Below are 16,650 nucleotides of genomic sequence, written 5' to 3'. Positions count from 1 at the left end.
ACATTCGTGCTTCGTACTGACTGACTCATAGTGTGTATCGAAAGTCTGCCTGTCATTGAGATCACCAGTGGGCCCCACAGCGAGAAATGGCCGGGCTCAAAAATAACTCTTAACAGCAACCAATCAAAATTTGATGCAAGCACTTCTCCCTGTCCGCGAAAGTTGGAATACCAGCCATCTGGATATTTTCTGGACTAGCTATCTAGACTCACAAGGATCCCCACAGAGATAGCCGAAAATCTGGGGGCTTGCCTGTCAGAACACTGGCTTGGCACTGGAAAGTGAATACTTAATCTGGTACGAGATTGAGCCGATTACTACGTAGAGCCTCGGACAGTCGGCTCTGTCCAATGCAGACCCCTGTGGTCGTTTTGGCAGCCAAGTTGTAATATTGAAAGCACTACGGAGTACTCCGTACAGCACCCAGTTTTCCTGTCAATTCGTTGTTCGATGTGCAGGATCCTGACCTGAACACGGTGTACTCCTTAGATTACTTGAAGCATTGACCAGCAACCCGTTTCTAGCTATCAAAAGCTATGGCGCGGGCTAGCATGTCATGACTGAAAATTCCTTCCATTTTGTTTAATTACTATCACGTCGCGTCTCCTGGTGGCAGGAGTGAGAGACGCGACTTGAGGAGATAAATATGTCGCTTCCTCTTCCATTAGGATGGTGACATCACACGATATTGGAGTACCATCTTCTTCCCAGTACCCAGACTTAGAACTGCGCCAGATATCAACGATATACACGCAACATGAAAAGATCAAGGCTTTGGGCAGACGACTCGGAGCTCGATCTTCAACTCTTCAAGGTTGCGGCTGTACAAACCCTGCCCAACGGCAGAATTGAATGGCCGAAAGTCGCTAGATTTGTTGCGGACGGGCAGTTTACTCAAGCTTCTTGTCGGTTAGTGGACGATCTATACTTGTTTTTGTAGCTTTCATCAGCAACGGCTAACGTCTCGTATAGAAGTCGATTTTATTACTGCGTGAACCAAGGCGGAGCATTCTGCCGCGAAATTGAGGCGGTTCAGACCGCCGTCCGAGCAGCGCCAGGTGCAGTACAGCCAAGACACCAAGACCAATGGGGTAAATCAGGACGCGAGATAGCGAAAGAGGTAGAAAGACAAGAGGACGAATCCGATAATACATCCAACTCAACTAGCGACTCCGAGGCGGAAGAGAGAACACAAGTCTCTGCACCAGCGGGAAAGAAGTCCAAATGGTCAAAGAAGCAGAAAAACGACAATATAGAAACACGCAAGGAGAAGAAGAAGAGGTTTCGGAAGCAAAACAAGGTCGACGGTGGTGCTGCCTCCTCTCCAGCCTCGAGTGCTCTTTGCTCCGGTGCTCTTCCTCCTCTTCCGGCTAAGCAGCCTACGGTCGACGGTAGGGACTCGAGAATGTCTAATATCGCAGAGATTGCCCAGACAGAGATCTTGAAGGCTATTGGAAATGCGTTGTTGCAAAAAGTAGGGCAATAATGGACTAGGTGTCAGCAAATCAGCTGGCCACGGAGGATAGAGGTTGATGCTTGCTATTGGGTCGTAACTACTCCGTACTGGCGTTTCAGTTATATCTTAGATACCTTTTTGCTTCATCATTGGATCAGGCACGGGCTCGGCTATTGGCCGGATTGGTTAAGGTCACCTGATAGCCTGTTTGGTCTGATTCTCAATACATATCATGGATCGAGATTTCCAAACAGTGCGTGAAAGTTTATCTTCCCTCCTCGTACTCTGCCTTGGCATCCCTCAATTCTCGCCGCGCTTTCGCCGTTAACTTACCCGAACCCTCAAATAAAGTTGATAGCTGCTGTTGAGCGCTCCACTGGTGGATGCTTGCGCGTTTGCCATTCATGTATCCAAAATAACGTGTGGATTGTTTCAGGCGGCAACCTAACTAGACTGCATCTGGGCTGGACTGCCAAGGTCATTGTCCGCTCTATTTGAACTTCAAGTTCTTCTTCTTCGATGTCATCTACTCCTTAACATTGCTAGCCATTTGACATGCAGAATTTCAACACCCCTCATGAGGTGTCGGTAGATTGTGCAACGTACTCCACGCTGAAGCGCAGCTCCTCATAGCTCTAGGAAAGGACATTGATGGTGCTACCGTACCCGAGCAGAGTTTTATTCAACCTTGTTAAAGCTCAGCGAGCCTCTATGTGCGAAGGAAAATGTACTTCATGGGCTCATTCGTGGCTGAAATATAACGCAGGTGTTTGATACCGTACGGCTGGGAGAGGGAGAATAAGGGCAGAAATTTGTCAATTTGGCCGTGATACGTCTTCTCGGCGATGTATTGCACATTGCTGCCGTTTGGAAGGAAAGTCCTCTGACCTGCCTGGATGCTGTTCATCATGTTAAATCTTCCGCACCTTGAGAAGTCGACAGGATCCGTTTCAGATGATTGCAAGTTGCTGTATTCACACCTGCTCTGGAGCTTCTGCATTACCGGAAAGGCCTCTGCATTTGAACTTAACAAGTATGGTCGTGGTAACCAACTTACTGTCTAAAGCTGTATTGGTTTTCCGTCATCCTGTCGAATGCTTCTATTAGATGAGCTGACTGCGGCATATTGCAACTTACTACGTAGCCTGAGAATTCATACGCCAAGCAACTGTATCTGCATCTCGCGCGTGAAACGCAAAGCGTGTCAGTTTCTCTCTCTGAAGCCCTTCTTTTACCTCACAATTTCTTCTTGGTGCTGCCACAGCTGTAAATTCTCACGACAGCAATCCCCGCTTAGGCTTTTCCGCCTCTTTTACTCGGGATGTCAAGATCCACCGAGATCCAGAGGCTAAAGCAGGAAGCTGAACTTCTCCACGCTATCACAGTAGAGAAAGGTACTGTTAGGCACCGGTTTGAGGAGGCTGCATGGAGCAGAATTTCGCGGATAATGAATCTACCTGACGCTACATGCATGCAAGTCTACCCTTGTCGTTGCGATGAGGGTTTGGAAATGCTGACGCTGCGCCAGGTTCGCGGCGGAGGACAGAAAAATATCTATTTGCGCGAGATGGAGGAGACGCTGAACGCCCCATCTTAGTGGAAGGAGGAGAACAGACGCCTAGCGGATCCTGAAGCAGCTTCAGCCCGGTCTACATCTTCAGGCGGCCGTTCCACAGTCCAAACACGGGCTCGCCAGAGAAAGCATCGGAGCACAGAAACCCGGTACCAGCCAGTTATTGTGATTGGAGATGAAGAGGATGTTGGCAACGTTAACCGCCTGGAAGGTTCTTCCACGACTTCTATCACCCAGACACGAGTCGAAAGAACTCGAATTGCACATCATAGGAGCCACTAGGACTAAGGAAGAACGGCGGATAGTAGAGCTCAAGCAACTGATCTCCAAGGTAATGAAGCTGCGATAAGCCGCTGATATATAGAAAGATCTTCCACCTGACCTTCGCAGATGTAATCGGGATACCACCTACGCGCAACTCGAATCTAGACTCAACTCAGCAAGCTCCGACGGCAGATTGGTCCGTTCGAGCAAGCCTACAGGCTTTTGTTGTTCTTGTGGAGTCATCGTTGGGTGTCCTTTGACAAACGAGAGACCTGGGGTGTGTTCTGGATGATCGAAGTCGAGTGGCGTCTATTACTGGATTTTTCGTCCGATGCCTGTGCTCAATTCTTCCAAATGTTGTATGCTGCGTGCAATTTCGACCTGTACCATACCAAGGCCCTCTTATATCTGACATTATGTCTGCATGTGGCTTTAAGGCGAGAGCCTAACCCGTGATCTTCTCCAGGACGCTAAGGCCTCAACATATACTATTTCAGGCTCAAGGTAGTCTTCAACCTTAAAACCTCATCTTTCACTTCCACAACTCACAGTTACCCGGACATCACCACATCAGCCCCAATAGTCTTCTTTCTGTTAGCAAATCTTATCACTCTCTCATCATCATCCGCTCAGATTCTCAACGACATCTTAATCCACGTCAACCCTTTCCCTCTGACACGTCTTTCTCCCTCAACGTCTTGCAAATCAAGCCGCAATCGAGATGCCTGCAAGAGGTGGCAAAGGGACAACATGGACACCCGAACTCGAACGCCACATGCTCATACTTGCAATCACTGCGGCTGATCTGAAACCTTCTACTGCGACATGGAATCTCGTTGCCCAAGCTATGGGTAATGGCATTACTGCTTCTGCCGTCAGGTATGTTTGAAGGTTTGATTTGATGATCTGTCATGCTGCTACTGTCTTACCGCGAAGTTATCCATCCATCCCCTCAAACCATTAACAATCTTTTTAGTCAGAAATTCTCCAAGCTCAAGAAGGCTACAGAAACTGAAAACGGCGTAACGCCAGCCTCGACTACTTCTCCCGCAGTTGCCCCTTCAGTCATTCCCAAGCAGCAAACAAAGAAGAATGCCTCTGCTGCCACTGGGCGTAAGCGTAAAGCCGTAGGAACTACGGAGGACAATGACAAACCAGCAAAGAAGAAGGCTGTCCGTGACAAGAAAGATTCAGATAACGATGAAGAGCAAGTCGAAGACGCTGAGTTGGATGCTGCTATTGATGAGAACGAGGATCAAGCGGATGGTATTAAGGTTGAGGAAGAAGCTGAGGAAGAAGTTAGCGGCAGTCCAGCATGACTTCTCTTTCGAGTGGATAGTTCGCGAGCTGGAAGCAGACGCATTTAGTGGACTATGGTCACTTCTGAGAGACTGGGAGGAGTTCACCGTGTATTTTCTTTGCGGCAGCTGGTTCACATGCTCAGCTTATGAGGCCATGGGCGATACATAGAAGTAGCTCCGAAGCCATCGCCAGGTCGGTCAGAGTTCGAGATGATGAGCAGCTTGAGTAGCTGAGAGCACACCTTCACTCAGTATTTGTTAGTTAGCACTCCCACACTGCCATGTGCAGACAGAGGGTATCTCATTTCAACAGTGCTCAAGCAATTCTCCCCTGTGAACTTCAGTCGAGCTTGGTCATATGTTAGCTGATTTTGACTTATCAACTCAGCGTGACTAGATGTAACATCGTGCCAAGCTCCCCCTGACTCTGGAGATCCCGCCTCCCAAATTCGGCCTAGTGGTCATATGTTAAAATGCTTGGCATCATCCTCCCGCTCTCCACCGACTACAAATACCAACGCCCGCGCAGTCTCTCTCCCCCTTCTCTTTCTCTTCTTTCCTTTTCCTCCACATGAGAGCAGACCAACATGTCAGCTGTGATCTGATTTAATGGTCAATTGCTTGCCTCTCAAGGACGATGATGAGAATACCAAAGTACCCCCCCGCCCCAAGAAATCTCACTTTCGAACCCTTTCCTCTCTGGCTGCAGACGGAGCTTGGATCGGGTTTATTTGAGCCCTTTCTTGTTGCACTCGACTGTGGGATGCATTTCAACCTTTTGCCTTTTCGAGAGCAGTCGACGCGGTCCTACGGTACCCTTTGAGGCCGGGATGCTGTGTTCTGTTTTCCGCATTGGTGTTTTAGCTGAAGACTTGTGGTGCTGGTTTGTCATAATGCGCGGCTAAGGGGTTGCTGAAGTCTTAAGTTATCACGGGACTGATGCTCTAAGTCCTTGGAGGTGTGAATGGGGGGGGAAAGGGTGTCGGATTATTAAAGTGCATTAGGTGGTGTGAAGAGTTCTAACACGTGGTTTACTTTGCTTCAACCTCCTGGAGTCAGACGCTGGAGATGGAAATGTAAGGAGGAAGAGAATTTACCTCGCCAGCTTTCTGAACTGACCATCCTCGCAGAGTGCACGTCAGATCTATCGTAGTTTGTGTCCAACAGCAAATTCAATTTTTATTGAGCTACAATGATGCGTCTGATCGAATCGTTCAGTGTTTTCATCATTCATCTTTCGAATTACTATCCATTTACTCCAATACTTGCTTCTCTTGACGTCTGAAGCTACCCTGCTAATGTTGAGTTCAGCGCCGGCAACATGCACACGCGCCGATCACCAGCGCTCTGCAGTGAAATCTTCAGCGTGTCCGATTGCTTCACTGCAGCCCCGTGAACAGCTCATTGCAAATACTACAAAAGCAGTGGAGTACAAATGGAACAAAGTAAGGCAGAATCAATCTCCACTGAAGTTTCAAAACCGTCTACTGTAGGAGCGTGGCGGCCACCCTTGCTGTCGCAGGATGAGGCCTACCATCAAGGCAGGTCACCTCCACCACCATACAAGTTGCTCACATCACCTCAGCTATTGGCCATCGTGGGCGACATCTGAAACAGGAGCCACAAATGTATGCCAGCAACTACCACACTGTGGAGAGAATGAAAGAACCCCTTCCCAGATGAGCCGCAGACGACACAACACAGAACCCAGAAGAATAGTCGGGATTTTGAGAGGCGCTGGAAGTATCTCGACATGCGGAGAAGGCAGAGAGAGCAGCAGCATTGATTGTGAGTACAACGAGGATGTTGCCGAGCCGCGAAAGCGTGTGAGTCGAGACAGCGGACCCTTTACTGGTTTTCAGCTTGGGAGAGGAAGGTCAAGGTCTACTGTTCCCATCTTTGATTGCAGTACTGACATGGCTCGCAGGCTCTTACCCTCGCTCTGAGCTTCCCTCCTTCCGCCAGCCGCACGCTCGACTCCGGGCTTGTATTCATCGTCGTCATCCAGTTTTACCACATCATACCTTTGGTAGCTTGATTGAGAAATCGGCCTCAACTGTGTATTGTTCCTGTCTTTGGTTCCCATGATATCATTCAGGTCTGTCAAACTTTCACCCATATTGGAGGAGTTGTGGTCATGCCGCACCAACTCAGAATGAGGGTTTAGGCAGTGATGAAAAGAAATGTTGGAAGTTACAGATACCTTTGGACACCTAGAATCATGTAAGCCTGTCTGCCGCCTTTCAGTGGGAAAGTTCGGCCACCGACGTATTACAGTCCGCTAGACTACCTTCGTTTTCTTCCTTCAGGCATATAGCATTTTCCGAAGCACCTATAGATAGTGACGGTCTATCCGAAGTTATATTTTCATGGTTTACCGGCATTTTTCGGCCTAGATCTTACCCGCTCAATTTTAAAATATTCTCCATGTCCGTTCTCCACAACCTTGTCACACAGATGCTCGACGCGCCTGCTCATGTCCGGAGCGGAAGGGCGAACCTCGCCTGAAATCCGAAGTTTGCGGACTCTAATCAGCCAGTACAAGAGGAGCATTCGAGGAACTCACGCCAATTTCTCCCAATCCGCCCGAAATCGATCCCGTGGAGATTCAACTCCAGATTTTTGGTAAATGGCTACGGTCATCTTAGTAGAGGCACCATGGGTGGCGCATCGAGACGAACCAAACGATCCACACAAGGTTTAAAGTCCATGCTGTCAGTGGACGGACTATGGGGGTTTGCAGTTGAAGAACTTCTCTCAGCGAATGCAGAGAATTGATCAACGCACAGCAAGAGGTGGAAACGAAGCATCAAGAAGTTTTCAGATCATGCAGACCTTGAGCTCAAGGATCAATGATCAAGCAGATACACGGTCTTTCCCTAAGACGGCTGTTCTGCCATTTTTACAGATTCGAGGCGGATGTTTTCTCCGGCTGAATATTGCAGAAATTTTTCGAACAAAAGAGTGGCAAGCAAATTCCAGCATGCCGAGCTGATAACGATTAGTTGAAACGATTCGGTGCCGTTCTAGGGGATATGGTGAACGGAATTCCGGTTCAAGGTTTGCAAACCAGATTGAAGACACGTAGCGAGCTATCGTACACATCTTCTGCAGTGTCAAGAAGACAATTCTCTAACATCAGCATCGGCGGCGACTGGCTGATTCACCATGGGCACTCCGCAGCACTGTTTAAATGTGAGATATCTAACAGTCATCAGATTGTGTCCACAGAGGACGACACGCTAAGTCAAACCGGCTGACTAAGTGCAGTACCCCTTTTTCTCGGCATCATTTTTGCCTTTTCACCAAGCCTCTTTCATCTTGTTGCAAATACAGGCAACCAAACCCACATCGCTCGAGATCTAAGGTCCAGCAAATAGTATCCATTCAGGTGGCGGTGTATCTGGTGTGCCATGTCGACTTTGGCGTGTGTGATTACGAAATATTGAGAATATGCCTTTTCACAAACAATAGTCCCGCATTGTTACCGTCTCTTTACCAGAAAGGTTTTGCGATGGCGAGAGCTTCAAAGCCCGCAACACATTCGTTATTGGAAATGTCCATTTTCGGACCTAGACTATCCATTAATGGCTCATCGGGTGAGACGTGCTGTTGTCTGGAGAATGATGTTCAAAGAATGAAGGGATAAGGTACATGGCGACTGATACGACAAGGTTGGCAGCCTTCTATCCTCGACCCTTTCAGTGGACCTATGCTCGGATGCACAAAGGCTTATTCTATTCACTGTCGAATTTTCCGTGCCCCTTTAGTGCACATTGCTTTCCTCAATTCTTAGCATCCCAATCTTAAAATGGCTTGAAATGAGGTTCTCCTCGCAAGTGTTTCTTCGGTACCTCCAGCAGCTCTCCGGATCATGTCTTTCATTGGTATTAACTACAGCTTTAGACCCTGAAAGGTGGCAGGGCTGTGGTGGCCTCTGACAAATTGTGATGAGACGGAAAAATGCGCCAGCGTTCGCAAAATATCTCGGCATTTTTGGCAGAGGCCCAGGACCGGTCCTTTCGATTTTCGTCTTTCCGAGTCTCTGGTGAATTCAGAGGGAGAGAGGTGATGATCAAATCGAGCCAATGTTCCGTTCATCAATCCATCCATGTCTCCATTTAGAAGCCTCAGTTACTGTTCGTCTCAGACATTCAGATTCTCGAGAATATTGCGATGCCATTCTCAGCATTTTACTTTGTCGTCTGTCTCCTGGTCCAGCTGCTAACAGTTGAGACCCTTGTCCCTTTACTACAGAACGACTAAATGAAATAGTACAGATCAGGCTCAGAAGCCCCAATGGCTGATCATGAGACCTCCCACGATTGGGCACGATTTTTGGCAGCAACATTTGCTGCATATCCCTAAACCCCCCAGAAACATCGGTGGCCTTCCTAACATGTCTGAATTGCGGCAGGCGCGTAATGACACCGTTCACTAAATGACAAAAATGGCTGTCGCCAAGCCATATAGATAAATATCATGGTGATGATACTACGCTCAAACTGTTCAAGTGTGCTTGCACAGAGTTCAGAGTGATGCCTCGAGGTTACAAGAAAATCATGATGACAATGATGTTACTAGACAGAAGTCACTCCCTTTTATGCGACGAGGAACCCCTCAGATTCTTCCCCAAAATCTGTCCCGCAAATTTACGAAGGGCCTCTACCCTACCATCCATCATCGACCTCACCCAACCCGAACCCAAGAAGCAGAAGCAGAAGCAGAAGCAGAAGCAGAAGCCCAAGCTCGTGCTCGCCGTCAACCGCTGACTGGCCAGCCAGTTGGAGGCGTGGGAAGCGGAGCATGCAGGTAAAGAACAGAGCACAGAGGGGACGGATGGAGAGTACCTGGCTAGCGGGGATGAAAGTTCTGACAGCGGCGATTCTGGCGGGTTGGAGAAGGTGCAGCGTCGAGCAGCAGGCTGGGGGACGAGATAGGCGGGGAGGCTTGGTGGTTAAAGTCGAGAGTGTGAATGGGAGCCAGAGTGAGGACATGTTCGTGGCTGGCAGTCAGAGGGTGGCTATTTCGGTTTTATATCTTTCGGTCTACGTCTATCTTTTGGTCGATCATATCTAATACTCAGTGATTTCGGATAGCAGTCTTCTAGATAGCAACAGAGAGTACAGCATTCGGATGCTTTGCAACACGCTCTTCAGTGTGTTGAGATGAATATCTTGTTTCTGGAAAATATCTTGCAAGAATAACAGAAATCTGCTGCCCAGCGGGAGACGCAAGAGATATCTGGCTGGCTGGCAAATCTTTCGGTGCGAGTGTGATCTATCTAGTGGTGGTGACTCGATCTCGGACAAGGATTGGCCCAAACAGGTGTGTTGTCGCTAGAGAAGACGATGCTGTAATTGCGGAAGGGCACCCAGTGCGGTGCGTGCCGTGCAAGTGAAAGCGCAATTGTGTCCCCAAGCACGAATGTGTCGTTCCTGAGTTCTGCTCAAGATTGGATGAAGCGAGTGTAGCGGTACACGATTCTTAAATTGGACGTTGCTGAACAAGGTCTTCTGCGGGTACTCATGTCGGAGAAGTGATTGACGGGGAAACTGTAGTTGTCCTCATTTGCTCTCGATATGAGCCAGGCGTCTACCTCGTAGGAGGTGCGGCTTAATCTGGGTGATAGGGAGCCAAGAGCGGGTTTCCTACTTTTAAAACAATGATTCCTCTGGGACGGATATACGTCCGAAGCGCGGGCAAATCTCTGAGAAATAATTGAGGCCCTCATGGGAATCCTCAACATCCTACCGTTTCCAAAGCTTCCACGTCCGAAAGGCATAGTAGCCTAGGCCACCTGCAGCAGCAATTCTCATAACCAGGAAGACAGCGATAGCAACGTTCACCCGCTCGTAGTATCCAGAGAGCATCAAGCTAAGCGTATGCGAGGGCCTGCTGGAAAAGCCGAGCCCTCCCACGCCAATGTTATTTGGCTTCGCCTGATGTGGTTCGGCCTCGGAGACCGCTACAGCTGCAGTGGAAGCGTCAACCGCAGTCTGGCTTGGCCAGGTACCGTCGCTAAGATGACGAGCATTGGCTTGGCGTAGCTTGTAGGTGAAGAGATAAACAAGAAGACGGAGATCTGGGCTGGTGAAAGTCGGATATTGCCAGAGCTCGATTGCGTTGTGGGGCGGAAGCATTTCAAGTAGGTCTGCAACAATGCCCAGGGTGAGACCCCAAAGGAGGAGAGGGCCGGATGGGGTCGTACTGGAGGGCACACCAAATGAGCCCCTGGCCAGTCCGGAGAATATAGTGACGTTCTTCTGGGGATCCGGGATGAACCCAGAGATTGATGATGCAAATACGCTCTCGGAAGGTATCAAGCGCACGGCGGAGAACATCATCTTTCCCAGCATGAAGCGCAGCATATAGCGGAGTACGGGCCCGTCCCTCTTTCCAAATCGACTGGATACATCGACTAGTTCACGAGTTCGAAGCGAGGAAGAGAGGAGGGCTCGGAGCGGTACCCAATGAGTTGCAGCCACTTCCGCCGGTTGAAGTAGTAGTGAAGGGGATGTAGGACTGGTCAAGATGAACATGAAGGGGCACAAGACCATGAGTCTAAGGAACAGATCAGCATGCAGCGCCAGGTTTTGAAGCAGTAGCTGGCCTACCCCTTCTTGCCCCATGTAGTTGTGACCACGCGCTCTGGCAGATTCCCTGCGTAGAGGCAGTCGGACCGTGACAGATCCAGACCAACTTCTTCCTTGGTTTCACGAATCGCTGCAGCTCGGTCGTCCACATCGGGAGGATCTCTCTTGCCGCCCGGCAAGGCAGTATGGCCTGACCATCGATCCCCTACACGCCCTGCACGCTTAATGAAGAGTATTTCGGCGTCTCCTTTCTGCACCCAGGCCTGCGCGAAGAAGTCTGCTAATGTCTTTGGAGGAAGCCCATGATTCCCTTCGGTAGAGGAGTGGCGAGATGCGATCGTGACGCTATCAGCATAATCAGGACGAACTCGGAGGACAAGAGCAACTGAGGCACGCTTCTGGCAATCAGGAGGATTTGGCACATGTGGGTAGGGATTTTGCTGGATGGACCCAAGGCATTCTGCCAGGCTCTTAATTATGCCAGCCGATACACTCATGACGGAGAGGCCACACGCAACATACTCCTGAAGCGTACTCGAGCTTCAACCATTGCGCGCAGGGAGTAGATGTACTGCGTAGTAGGCACCAGCGAATGCGAATGTTGCATCACAGGTGCCGAGATTGCCGATGAGTTTTTTTGCTTGTTTCTGTCAGCTTCACCAATTGGTCACATTAGCTACTCATAACGAGCTCGTACAAGACTAGGTACAGAGTACAGTAGCTTATGATAGATTAACGAGACATGTCAGAAAGAGTACATAGTTAGAGCCATGTTAGTTCTCCTCCCTACGGATCCAGTCAGCTCAGCATCTGTATCGTAAGTATCGTTTGGCGCCTGCAGGGGATAATGCTTGGCAACTGTCATTGGCAACTTGTTATTTTACACCCAGGAGGATGAGGGATGTAAGCTAGAGAGTAATCTTACTAGCTCACTATGTCTGCCCTTTACTACGTACTACGTAAAAGCTGCAGGAAGGGTGATACAGCATTAGCCTGGATCACTATTGGGTTCAAGCTGCCCTTTCCCCTTACGTAGTAATCAAAGCCTACGTAGTAAGCTTCATCTCCGCATTCAACAGCATATCTCCGCTTTCATCTTGTGTTTGTATAGGACGTTCCCAACTCCACCGGCCTTACCTATCTTGCGCCGTATAAGTCCTTTGCATATAGTATCCGGCAATGAAGTTTGGCAAGACACTCTTGGTGTCAACCTACCCACCATGGCAGGACAATTACATCGACTACACCAAGCTCAAGAAACTGTTACGAGAAGACGAGGCTTCACCGCAGCGCGAGTGGACCGAGCAAGACGAGGAAGACTTCGTTCATGAGCTCATAAATGTCCAATTGGACAAGGTTCACCAGTTCCATGTTGACACCTATAAAAGCCTTCGCGACCGAACGTCCGAATGTGAAGTCAAGCTCGAGCCCATTGCTGCTGCCACAGAGAGCGAGGAGGCCACCGCGGATCAGAAGGCCGTTGTTCAAGAGGTCATGAAGGACTTGGATGGCATCTCCAAAGATGTCGAGCAGCTGAGGAAATTTAGTCGGATCAACTTTACCGGCTTCCTGAAGGCCGCAAAGAAACACGATCGAAAACGCGGTCGTCACTACCGTGTACAGCCAATTTTACAAGTCAGGCTTTCGCAGGTCTCCTTTCATTCCGAAGATTATTCTCCTCTACTGCAGAGACTCTCGGCCATGTACACTTTCTGCCATCAAATCTTACAGACCGACCAACGAAGAGAATCAGGCGCAGCACCACGGCCGCGTGACACGTATACCGCCCACAAGTTTTGGGTTCACTCCGACAATCTGTTGGAAGTTAAAACATTCATACTCCGTCGGTTGCCTATCCTCATCTATAATCCGCAGTCTGCCAAAGTCGTTGACTCTTCTCAGAAGGATCCCACCATTACTTCCATATATTTTGACAATACGAGCTTCAAGCTGTATGCACAGAAAGTTGACAAGGCTCCCGAAGCAAGCTCACTACGACTTCGATGGACCGGACAGCTCAAAGAAAAGCCAATGATCCAGCTGGAGAAAAAAACTGTTGGCGAATCCGTGGAAAGCAAGGAAATCAGGATTCCCATCAAAGAGAAATACATCACCCCTTTCTTAAAGGGCGAATATAAGATGGAAAAGCAGATTCAAAAGCTGGAAGAACGACGTGGCCCGAACTCAGAGGAGATTGAGACATTAAAGAAAAATGTCGAAGAAATTCGAAACTTCGTCAAGGACAACGAGCTGGAGCCGATGCTGCGAGCCAGCTATACCCGGACGGCCTTCCAGATCCCTGGAGACGACCGAATCCGGATCTCCTTGGACACGGAACTGGCATTGATCCGGGAAGACGCACTTGACGCCCAGCGTCCCTGCCGCGACCCTGCAGAATGGCACCGAATGGACATTGATGCGAACGAACTTGAATACCCGTTCTCTACTATCAAGAAAGGTGAAATCACACGGTTCCCACATGCATTGCTTGAGATCAAGGTGAAAGACTCCAAAGCTACGCGAAACAACGCTTGGCTGTCAGACTTGATGAGTTCGCATCTTGTGAAAGAGGCTCCTCATTTTTCCAAGTTTGTGCATGGCGTTGCTCAACTGTTCGAGGATCACGTCAATAGCTTTCCCTTTTGGTTGAGTGACCTAGATACCGACATTCGCAGAGATCCCGAAATTGCGTTTAAGGAAGAGCAGCAGAAGCAGACCCAGAAAGCGGAAGATGAGTTTGCGGTGGGCAGCTTCTTGCCGGGCTCAAAGCTATCTTCGTCACCAAATTTCAAGACCAAAGTGGGCTCACCCCAAGGATTCTCTTCAGGTACCATGCAGTCGTCAATGGCACATCTGTCACAATCTCACCGCTCCCGTCGTTCTCAGTTGGAGCCCACGGCAGAGGAGCATGATTCGGACGACGACGGTGTGGAAGCAGCGACGTCTCAGATCGAGGTGACCGATTCCTCCGCGCGGGGCCTGCGTGCATTGTTTCCGGCGTTCTCCAATTCACGCTATGCCCGAAGGCACCGACAGGGTGCAGAGTGGGAGAACGCTGCTCTCCCACCTGGCGTGAAAGACCCTGGGAGATGGATCAAAGATTCTGGGCCAGTCAAGGTGGAGGCGAAAGTGTGGCTTGCGAACCAACGTACGTTTGTCAAATGGCAGCACATCTCTGTTCTGCTGGCATCACTTTCGTTGGGTTTGTACAATGCTGCCGGAGTGGACAACAACACTGCTCGGGCTTTGGCATTAGTGTACACTGCATTCGCTGCTTTTGCTGGCATCTGGGGCTGGGGAATATATGTTTGGAGAAGCAGACTGATTATGCAGAGAAGTGGTAAGGACTTTGACAACATGATCGGTCCGGTGATTGTAAGCGTCGGCTTGGCCGTCGCTCTCTGCTTGAACTTCGGATTTAAATACGCAGCCCGAGCCTCGACGTTGTGAGGAAAGCAGCCTTCCAAGGAGCAGCGCATGTATTTATACCATCATTGCACTCGGCACTAAACAGAAATACTCATTCTTGACGAGAATTGTTCGGAAGCATCCTCGTTCGTCGAGATGCCATTCTTTCTGATGAGCCAGTCTGGGCTTTTACTTCTTAAGCATGTGCACCCAAGAAGAAGCCATGTCCCCAACGATTATGCATGTCTTGGATAATATTTTGTTGATGCCGGTCTGGCGGGCACCAGAGGACAAGGCTCGAAGAAGGCAGGCACGCTCCATGCGGCCTTCCGTCCCAGATGAACTGAGTTTCAGACTGCAAAGATCTTCTCACACCACCTAGTCTCGTTATGAAAATCATTCTTCACTTCACCTTACACACAGGATTGTGACCTATCCGTCTCGCGTCCTGCGATACTCTCTTTCCGATTTGGACACCGCAGCTCGCCGCGGATCCGTAATTTAATGCCCTCACCAGCTCTGCACTTCCACCCTATTTGTCGAAGCACACCGCCAACTCGGCCTATACTCTAAGCATGGCAACTGAAAATGTGTCCCAACCCGCTAGCTCAATGCTACAGCTATCCATGCATCCTAGAATCAAGTCAGAGTCGTCCTCTGACGCCATCAACCACGCAATTGGAGACCTCACTAGAAGAAAGAGACGAATATCAGCTGGACGGTTTATCCATCACTCATCATGCATTCAGGAGCCCAGAACAAAACTAGAAAAGCATTCTGGAAATTTGACTCAAGCACAAAAGCTGCTTGAGAGAACAGGCCATCAATTGATCTCCCCCGAAAAAAATTAGAAGAGCAGCCACCTAGCCAATTCATGAAAGCCGAAGAATTCCACCGAGAAGCCGTACCGCCATTGAGTCTGAATCGAGCCAAGACTTCAGTGACTACAGCGAGGAATCATTAGGAACCCGTCACCAGACTTGGTAAGACATATCAGTCATGCTTGCCAGGCCGCTCATACCGCTCTTGCTGCAACCGTCACGTTAGCAAGAATTGCAAGCAGTCTGGTCGACTCTGAAAACCGGATTTCGCAGCCTCGAGACGGTCCACCTGTCAGCACATGCCATGACAATAATTGCAAAGCGAGCCGCAGACAAGGTGGAGGAGCAGAAAAATGTAATCGGAAGGCGAGCAACAAGACAAAAATCGCGGACTTTCGAGCGGGACGATATCTGTGACGCACACGATTGTCGTTGGAAGGGTGGAGAAGACGATACAGATGCGAGTCCAAGAGGATCCGAAACTCTTGCAAGCTACTGCTGTTGAAAAGAGGAGGATTCAGAAGCTGGCTAGGAGGGTCAAAAGGGCAACCAAAAGGGGCTCCGTTTCGTGACCACTGAAAGGATAGATCCGGAATAGTCAATAGAGTGCACATATGGACTGTAAGATATGAAATAAGGGGTTTGTGATGTATGATTTGAATGTAGTGTCCTTGTTCATGTCACCTAGGACTCAACCCACATCAGCAGCGGTGTTTCACTTCCCAAAACACAAAACACAAAACACAAAGCTTTATATTTTATTATTCGAAACCTATTTTCAACTTCCGGACCCATGGTGTAGTTGGTTAGCACTGTCCAAGAGTTGTCACAATAGCAGGTCATAGCCGGAATCGTACCCGGATCTGTGTGGCTCGAAGGTACCAACAGTGTTAACAGTGGCAAATTGCTCATTAACACATCGGAAAAACAAAAAAATCCTCCTTAGAGGGTTTCTCCTGGACTCTTCGACCCATTGTGGCTGGTGGTTCGAGGAGTTCCAAGGTTTTTGGTTTTCTCTTCTTCGAAAAGACAGCGCTTCACGTTTTGGGAAATCCCTAGAATAGTTACAAGGATCACTCCAGTCTCATAATAATGGGTTGTTGTCTATATCGAAGAGTAGGGCTGCATGTTTGTCATCTGCTTCATGGTATTCTTAACTCAACCTAGCTTATTGAGGCCCATTTTGCCTCAAAGACATAGATCTAGCATGTATATCAGTAACGAAATTGTA

At 49.1% G+C, this 16,650-nt stretch overlaps 4 protein-coding genes across 4 annotated transcripts; 3 read left to right on the top strand and 1 right to left on the bottom strand.

The window, feature by feature from the left end:
- Positions 1–757: 757 nt before the first annotated feature.
- On the top strand, positions 758–1,486 carry EPUS_03807 (uncharacterized protein; the record flags this gene model as incomplete). Its single annotated transcript, XM_007802114.1, has 2 exons — positions 758–909; positions 973–1,486. The coding sequence occupies 2 exons, from the start codon at positions 758–760 to the stop codon at positions 1,484–1,486; spliced, it is 666 nt and encodes a 221-aa protein (XP_007800305.1).
- Positions 1,487–4,014: 2,528 nt separating this feature from the next.
- Positions 4,015–4,612, top strand: EPUS_03806 (uncharacterized protein; the record flags this gene model as incomplete). Its single annotated transcript, XM_007802113.1, has 2 exons — positions 4,015–4,172; positions 4,270–4,612. The coding sequence occupies 2 exons, from the start codon at positions 4,015–4,017 to the stop codon at positions 4,610–4,612; spliced, it is 501 nt and encodes a 166-aa protein (XP_007800304.1).
- Positions 4,613–10,344: 5,732 nt separating this feature from the next.
- Positions 10,345–11,687, bottom strand: EPUS_03805 (uncharacterized protein; the record flags this gene model as incomplete). The annotated part of the gene is made up of 2 exons (XM_007802112.1): positions 10,345–11,158; positions 11,212–11,687. The coding sequence occupies 2 exons, from the start codon at positions 11,685–11,687 to the stop codon at positions 10,345–10,347; spliced, it is 1,290 nt and encodes a 429-aa protein (XP_007800303.1).
- Positions 11,688–12,369: 682 nt separating this feature from the next.
- EPUS_03804 (uncharacterized protein) lies at positions 12,370–14,640 on the top strand (the record flags this gene model as incomplete). The annotated part of the gene is made up of 1 exon (XM_007802111.1): positions 12,370–14,640. One exon carries the CDS (start codon positions 12,370–12,372, stop codon positions 14,638–14,640), a length of 2,271 nt encoding a protein of 756 aa, XP_007800302.1.
- Between the last annotated feature and the right edge of the window lie 2,010 nt (positions 14,641–16,650).

The sequence above is a fragment of the Endocarpon pusillum genome (assembly GCF_000464535.1).
Source record: "Endocarpon pusillum Z07020 unplaced genomic scaffold scaffold1533, whole genome shotgun sequence".
Classification (NCBI taxonomy): domain Eukaryota; kingdom Fungi; phylum Ascomycota; class Eurotiomycetes; order Verrucariales; family Verrucariaceae; genus Endocarpon; species Endocarpon pusillum.
This window is presented reverse-complemented; position numbering and strand designations above follow the sequence as displayed.